Raw genomic sequence first — 7741 nt, 5'->3', positions numbered from 1 at the left:
ATGTATGTACAATATACGCATGTGCACACACACATTCAAATATATGCATACACTTCAATACACAATCACACACATACATGCACACAACAAATACACACACGTCCCAATACAGGCACACATAACATACACACATACGCACACACACACAATTGTTTACTTCTCACAATTGCACCTGAAGGCAGAGGGTGTAATTATCCTCCATGACACAGAGGAAGGAAACAGAGTCTCGGGGACAGCGTGTGAGTTGCTCAAGGCTGGAGAAGCTGGTGTGGCCAAGGGACCTGGCATGGGCCGGACGCCCTGTTACCCCGCCCTGGGCTGGACTGCGGCACCCACTCCATGAGCCTCTGGCAGTTGGGGTCCCAGGAGCTGCCTCCCGTGGCTTTGCTCTGGAGAGGAAGGGTGGAGTAGAGTTCAGCGTCCTGGACCTCACCCCTGTGGACTAGAACTTGACCTTCAGTCCCCGGCAGGACACTCAGAGGGGTACTCATGGGGCTGGGTGGGGCAAGAAGACCCTCAGAGGTCCCAGGACTCCTCCATGAAGCGGTTCCCCAGGCCACTGGTACAGCCTGGACCCCTGGGGTACACACCTCATCCCTACTTCCATCTGAGACCCCCGTCAGGAGCCCCCACTCTGCCAGGGGTGCCCCGGGAAGGCCTCCCTGTGGTGTGACTGGGGACCCCACGCCTTGTGAGGACACCTCCCTGCCCAGGACTGGGGCCTGAGAAGCCGAGGGGTTGCAGGGCAGGGGGAACAGAGCCCCAGGTTGGTTCATAAACACACACAGAGCATCCCACATTTCAGTCGTTGCTGACCTGGTTACTGACTGAGGGTCTAACACCGCAGGGAGCCGTTCTGAGCTCCGGATTACGGATGAGGAAACTGGAGCCCAGAGAGGGGTAGGGGTGTGGCGGGGGTCTCATGGGGATTTGGAGGGACTCCTAGGCTGCGCTTCTAGCCGGATGGGGGCTGTCTCAGTTTGGGGGGCACCTGCGGTCTGGGCAGCGGGCTCCTACTTACAGGTGGCAGAGCCAATGCTCGGAAGGGTCCCAGAGTCAGCAGATCAGCAGATGAGCTGGTCTGAGACCGGTGTGCATGGTCCCAGTGCGTGGGCTTGTGTCCACGCACCCACTGGACCTCAGTTTCTTCATCTGTAAAATGGGGGTGAAACGCCCTGGCCCTGCCATCCCGTCGGGTACTGGATGCTTGAAAAGCTCCCAGCACCACAACCTCAGGAGAGGCCCAGCCCGAGGGGTCTGGAAGCCAGGTGGATAAGGTGAGGACCAGGAGGGAAGAGCCTTGAACGTCTCCTCCTCCGTGAAGCCCTCCCAGATGCCCCTACGTGGCTGGCCCCACATGGTGTGGTGGGGGCTCTGAGCTCCCACCTGCCCAGCTGTGCCCCCAGGCTGCAGACTCCCCGGGGCCTGCAGAAAAGATGCTTCAGTGCAAAGCACAGAGCGTCAACATCACCTGAAGAACCAGGATGATGGGGGTGGGTAGGTGGGTGGGTGGGCTGACCTGAGGGATCAGCCAGGGTCCAAGGGCACCGGTGGGGCAGGCATCCAGTCCGGAGGGCACAGCTGGGCCATGTGGTCTGTCCTGCAGTGGGGTAGGTGCTGGCCCCAGGAGAGCCAGGCAGAGAGGGAGGGACCTGCAAGGAGGACAGTCAGGGCTGGTCCTGGGCAGACTGGCCGGGCAGTGGACCCGCTGAGACCAAGACACAGAAGGGAACAGGACACCCCCGGGGCAGCTGTCGGGGAGCCCTGTGCCTTCCTCCTGCCAGTGGAGGCTGGGGAGGCCCCGAGGGGCAGGCAGTCAAGTGGAAACGGCGGGGCTAGGGTGGTGGGTAAGCCAGGGAGACAGGAGGGGCCCAGGCCTGGTAGCAGGGGAAGGCGGGGGCCATTTCCCCAGTCCCCCCACCGTGCCCCTTTCCTGCACCTGGGGGCACCCTTCTGTTTGCTGACACTCAGCTGACTGGTCCCTGACCTCCCTGGCCCACAACTGTCCTGGCTGCTGTCCAGGGGTCAGTGGTTGGGGGTGGCCTTGGCCCTGGGGTCAAGCAGGTCCGGGTGGGGCATTCCAGCTCCGTTTTTAAGGTGGCATGGGGTAGCCTTGGATTGGTCCCATTGCATCGCCCAGCCTCAGTTTTCTCCTCTGTGAATTGGGAACAGAGACCCCTCAGGCATGGGGTTGGCCCCAGTGTGTGGGAGGATGCGAGGGGTGACTGGTCCCATGGGGGTCTTCACCTCATTCAAGGGTCCCCCTCACACCTGCCTCCTGAGCTCCCCTGTCCGGGGCTAGGGGAGGGCTGCGTCCAGGGGTGGGGGCACTGGGAGCCTCCCGAGGGGCTGAAGAATGGGAGGCGGTGAGGGCAGAGGGAGGAGTGTGAAGAGGCAGGGGGTGGGCAAAAGTGTGGGGTGTAAACCAGGACATGAGGGTGGGACAGCCATCTCACAGGGCCGCCACCTCTGCTCAGGCATCAGAGGCCTCCAGGAAGCCGGGGCAGGCGCCCAGGGACATTTCCTGCTATTAATGGAGCTTAATCTAAACAGGCCCTACTATTTACCTCTAGGCGCCTCCGGCCTCTGAGGGTGTCATACAGCGAGAGTGATGAGCCCCACCCAGGCAACGCCTTTCTTACCCAGTGCTTCCCGGGGCCGTGTGTGAGGCAGGAACTGGGGGCCTGGGGGCTCAGGTTTGAGGCCCCTGTCGGATGCCCAGAGCCTCAGTTTCCCTATCTGGGAGATGGGGGTGACAACCCAGGCTTACGGGGAAGTTCAGAAGGTGGACAGCTCGGCAGCACTTGCCTTGTAAGCCCGCTCTGTAGAGGTGCCGTAGCCCCTCCCTCGGTGTCTACCAGCTGACACATCTCTTCCCCCTCCCTCCAGATCATACCTTTGGGTGATCTGACTGGATGCTGTGGACAGTCTGGCTGCCCTGCCCACGTCTATGTTCTCTCCCTGGGCAGGCGGAGTTGGGACCAGGCTGGGGCGAGGACCCGTCACTCTGCTGGTCTGTGCCCCTAACCAGCTACTGTGCCCACCCACGGCCCACACCTTACCACCTGCATCCCCTCCAACCCTCGCCCTTCAGAAGCCCCTGCGCCTGCCCCCAGCAGTGATGGCAAAACCACGACCCAACCACCACAGACTTTCCTGTGGAGCCCACTGTCCCCAACACAGGATAGTGAGCGAAGTTGGGGGGACGAGGGGGCCCCCACCTGGCTCAGTGTCCCATGGCGACCCCTGCCCGCCAGCCAAGGGCGCTGAGTCAAGGACACGAAGGGAATAAACAGTTTTAATTCAGGACGAGGATTCCTCGTTAAGGAGAATGTTTACATCAGATATAAATACACAAGCCACCTCACGTCACTTGGGCTTTTCAAAACTCTGGGAAGGGAGGCCATGTGGAGGGGACTGCAGAGACTTCACACTCTGGCCCCTGTGGGAACAAGGACAGTCCCAGTCTGGCCTCTGGAGGCTCCTGGGCCCGTGTCCCCATGGAGGGAGTGGGGAGGAGCCAGCCGTCAGGAGGAGGAAGCAAGTGTCTGAGGAAGTTGTGGGGTCACGTGCGGTGAATCCCTTGCCCCCAGCCCCCTGCCCACCAGCTGCAAGGCTACAGAGAGGAGGGAGAGGAGTAGAGAGTGGGGGAAACTGAGGCCCACTTAGCGAGGGCTGTGCAAGGGGGCCATCAGACAGCTCTGGGGGGTGATGGAAGGCTCCCTTGGGCCCTGGCATCCTTTATCCCCACGGCTCTTCCAGTCCCTGAGGAACCCAGGCTGGATGGTGGGATTTCACATGTGGGACGAGGGGAGGGGGCTTGGCCACCCTGGATCTGGATCCCAGTTCTGCGCTGGGCTCTTACTTCCATGAATGGTGGGGACTAACAAGACACTGGGTGTGAAGCGGGGCCAGACAGACCTGGGACCCAGCAGGTGCCCAGTCAATATGTGCCGAGACCCACGCTGGCTCACCTACCTTAGAGACCGCCTTCCTCCTTGAGGAAGGGATTGTTCCAGAAGAATTGCAACCCCTCCACCCCCAAGCACAGCAGTCAGCTCAAGTCAGCCACTCACTCTTTAGTATAAATTAGAGTGAGAACCTGGGATAGAATCAGGGCTGCTGACCCTGGAGGAAAGCCCACAGGTGGTGCTGGGCTGGGACAAACACCTCACACTAACTTTACCTCCTCTGCTGTGTGACTGCCCAGGTGCCGGCTTGCAGGCCGGGGAGAGACAAAGCTCTGTCAGAGCCTCCCTGCCTGAAAACCCACCATAAGTGCCACTGCCTGGGGTCAGCATTGCTGTCACCGTGGGCTTCTTGGCACAGACAACCCACTCCCGCACCCTCCTTTCCCAAGAGCCAGGCCCCTCCTCTGTTCCATGGAGCTCTGGGCCCCTCTCTGAGCTGGGAGGTGGGGGGAGGCTCCATACTGTGCCCGGCACCCAGTCAAGGCCAAGGATGGTGGTTCCGATGCTGACAACCACACCCCTTGCTTCTTGAGCCCTTGGGCCCAGGAAGCAACCCTGGGTCCAGCTCCCCCACCACTTCACTGAGCAGGCCTTGGACTCCCCCGGGCTCCAGCATCTCCCGCCCTTGGCCACCCCACAAGGTCCTAGGGCCAAAGGAGCCAACCCCACTGGGCTCCAGCAGATAGTACTGGTCTTGCAGTATCTGGGTACTCTATGACCCTGGTAAGGTCCTTTCCCTCTTTGAGCCTCAGTTTCCTTGTCTGTAATATGGGGATATAAATGGCCTTTCTGCCTCCTATCCAGGCCTTGCACTAGGGCCCTGAACTCGGGGCCAGGATACTCTGCCTGGAGCCACTGAGCATGTAGGACTTTTTTTTTTTTGGCTGCACCGTGTGGCATGTGGGATCTTAGTTTCCTGACCAGGGATCGAACTCATGTCCCCTGCGGAGTCTTAACCACTGGACCACCAGGGAAGTCCCATGTAGGACATTTCTCTGCAGACAAAGGGCAAACCTGGGGCCCAGATTCCATCTCACCAGTTTCAGTGGTGGTGGCCACGTGAGAGGGTGGAGCCTGGTGGCTAGAGGTGCCTGGGACGCCCAGAGCTCCTCTCTCACAAGAGGCGCCCTCCCCGCATACAGCAGTCTAGAGAGGGCTCATGGGAGCTTGAACATTCGACTAGAAGGCATGCAGAGGCTATCCTGTAGTCCAGCTCAGACGAGGCGACCAGAGGCCCAAGCCAGAGAAATGACCCCTCCCCAGGAAAGGCAGGGAGGCATGATGAGCCAGGTGAGAGGGAGAATGAAGGGTTCTGAGTGTGGGGAGACGGTGGCCTTAGGCCAGCAGGCCTGGGTTCCAGTCTCTGTGTCTTTGCCCTTGGTTTCTCATCCATAGGATGGGCTGTGAGCCTACTGCCCTCCTGGGCCAGCGGGCAGGGTCTTCCAAGATGGCTCCTAAAGTGGGGGGCTTTGGGAAGATTTGAGTGGTCTCCATGGGGCAGGCAAGGGGATGTTGGAGGAGGTGGGGCTGAGTTGTGATTGGCCGTCTCCCACTCATGGCACCTGTATGTGCCACTCAGCCTCCCCCTCATGGCTGGTGGGTGGAAAACAGTCTCCCCTTTGTAGGGTAGTTTCTGGTTTGAGTGTCAGCCCAGATATCACAGTACTCACAGCAAAGCACCCCACGGTGTCAGGCTGTCTTCCTGTGTGATTTATGGATGCCTCAAATGGAGGCCCTGCAGACATGAACCCTTCACGTCCACTCACATAACATTTGTGTCCTCTAACACTTCCTTTCTGTTCTTGTTCTTCTCTCTTTGTGGCGGAGGGAGAAAAGGGGGGAGGGGTGGGGAGGGAACCCCTTCAGGTTATCTTTTTAACCCTCTTTGAAATTCCCAGTATCTAAAACATCTTTGTCCATGTTTCTCAGGGACCCCTTCTAGAGGCTGAATGGTCCAAGTGAGAAGCAGCTCCTGGCTACCCCTCTGAGTTTTCAATGGACACAATATTTACCTTAGGGATGGCAAATTTTCAGCATTCAGACCACCACATCCTATCTAGACCCCATGGCAGACATTGCTAATCAATCACAGCACAGTGGCCGTAGACACTTCCTCCACGCAGTGCGCTGGGCAGCCATCACCAATTGATCAGGTGAACCCAATTTGCCACCCGGGTAGAGCAGATATCTGTGCTGTCCCTGACCTGGTGTGTCCAGTCCAGCCCTGACCTCTGGCCCCCTTGCAAAGTCCTACCAACTAAGCCTCAGGCCCATTAGCCAGGGCCTGCGTGAGGGCTCGAGGTCTGGCGCCGAGGATGTGACGGTGAGCCGAGTCCTTAGAGCTCTTGCGCGTGCTGACCACGTTGCAGCTGCTGGGCTCGCACCCCGCTCCATGCCGGTGGAAGAGGCCACGGACGGTGGTCTGGAAGCTGCTGGTGACAAAGCAGTAGACGATGGGGTCCATGCAGCTGTTGAGGCTGCTGAGGGTCACGGCCACATGATAGACCACGAGGCTGGTGTGGTGTGGCACGTCGGGCCACAGCGCCACAGCCACCTGGCGGGCGTGGAAGGGCGTGAAGCAGACGAGGAAGATGACGAGCACGGTGAGCAACAGCTGCATAGCTCGCACGCGGCGCTGGCGGCCCTGGCGCAGCAGGCCCGGCCGTGACAGCGCACACACGATGCGGCCGGTGAATACGCTAATGACCAGCAGTGGCAGCAGGAACTCCAGGACGGTCAGTGCAAAGACGCGGCAGCAGGGCCCGCCGGTGGCCGTCACGCCCAGCACGGACAGGGTCACGGCGCTGGCGGCCAGCCACACAAAGGCGCACACGGCTCTGGCGCAGGCAGGCTGGCGCCAGCGGCGGCCACCATCGGGCTGCACGATGGCCAGGTAGCGGTCCACGCAGATGCAGGTGAGGAAGAGGATGGAGCAGTGCATGTTGAGAAAGTAGCCAAAGACGTGCGGGAGGGCGCAGCGCAGGCAGCCGCGGGTGCCGTAGGAGACAGCAAAGCGCGTGGGCAGGGACAGGCCCACCAGCAGGTCAGTCACCACCAGGTTGATGGTGTAGATGACCGACGGTGTCTTGGCCTGGGTGCGGCAGCCGAAGACATACAACGCCAGCCCGTTGAGCACCAGCCCCACCAGGAAGATGACGCCATGCACCGCCATCAGTGCCAGCCACAGGCCTGGGAAGGCGGCGTGCAGCTCCCCGTCCAGCACAGCAAACAGGTGGAACAGGGGCATCTCCGGCACGCTGACATTAGTCCACGCTGCTGCTGCCGCTGTGGCATTGGGGGCAGCCGTGGCCGAGGGCCCTGCGGAAGACGTGGAGGGCATGACAGCGGCCAGCGCACGCCCGGGGCCTGGAAGGAAGGAGACCGGGTTATCCTGGGGTTATTGGAGCCCTGCCCCGAGGCTGGACCTCACCTGGCTCGTATGCCCACCCAGCACCCCAACATTCCCACCTTTGTGCCTTTGCCTGGCCTGGCCCTGGCACTTGCCAGCGTGGAGCTTTAGCAGAATGCTAGTGCTGTGAGCCTGCTCCTTGCTGTAATGGGAGGTGAAAAGCCTCGCAAGACTGTCACTGGGATTGAAAGATGACAAAGGCGACTGGTGTGGCACAGGTAAGATGATGGGCCAAGTGTGTGGTGTTTGAGCCTGGGCTCCAATCCCAGTTTCTTCCTCACTTGCTGTGCAACTTCAGGCAAGTCGCTTAACCTCTCTGTGCCTCAGGTCCTGATCTATATCACTGGGACTACAGAGCTGC

The 7741-nt window shown here is 60.3% G+C and overlaps 1 protein-coding gene across 1 annotated transcript; it reads right to left on the bottom strand.

Moving 5' to 3' along the window:
• Positions 1 to 6228: 6228 nt before the first annotated feature.
• Positions 6229 to 7311, bottom strand: GPR20 (G protein-coupled receptor 20). The gene has a single exon (XM_007464588.1). The coding sequence runs from the start codon at positions 7309 to 7311 to the stop codon at positions 6229 to 6231; it is 1083 nt and encodes a 360-aa protein (XP_007464650.1).
• Between the last annotated feature and the right edge of the window lie 430 nt (positions 7312 to 7741).

This window comes from Lipotes vexillifer, unplaced genomic scaffold, assembly GCF_000442215.2.
Source record: "Lipotes vexillifer unplaced genomic scaffold, Lipotes_vexillifer_v1.1 scaffold394, whole genome shotgun sequence".
In the NCBI taxonomy this organism is placed as follows: Eukaryota; Metazoa; Chordata; class Mammalia; order Artiodactyla; family Lipotidae; genus Lipotes; species Lipotes vexillifer.
The sequence above is the reverse complement of the archived record's forward strand: the minus strand, read 5'-3'. Positions and strand labels throughout refer to the sequence as shown.

What these genes read in the sequence shown, in the direction of transcription:
- GPR20 (XM_007464588.1), bottom strand. Translation starts at nt 7,311, where the DNA reads ATGCCCTCCACGTCTTCCGCAGGGCCCTCGGCCACGGCTGCCCCCAAT.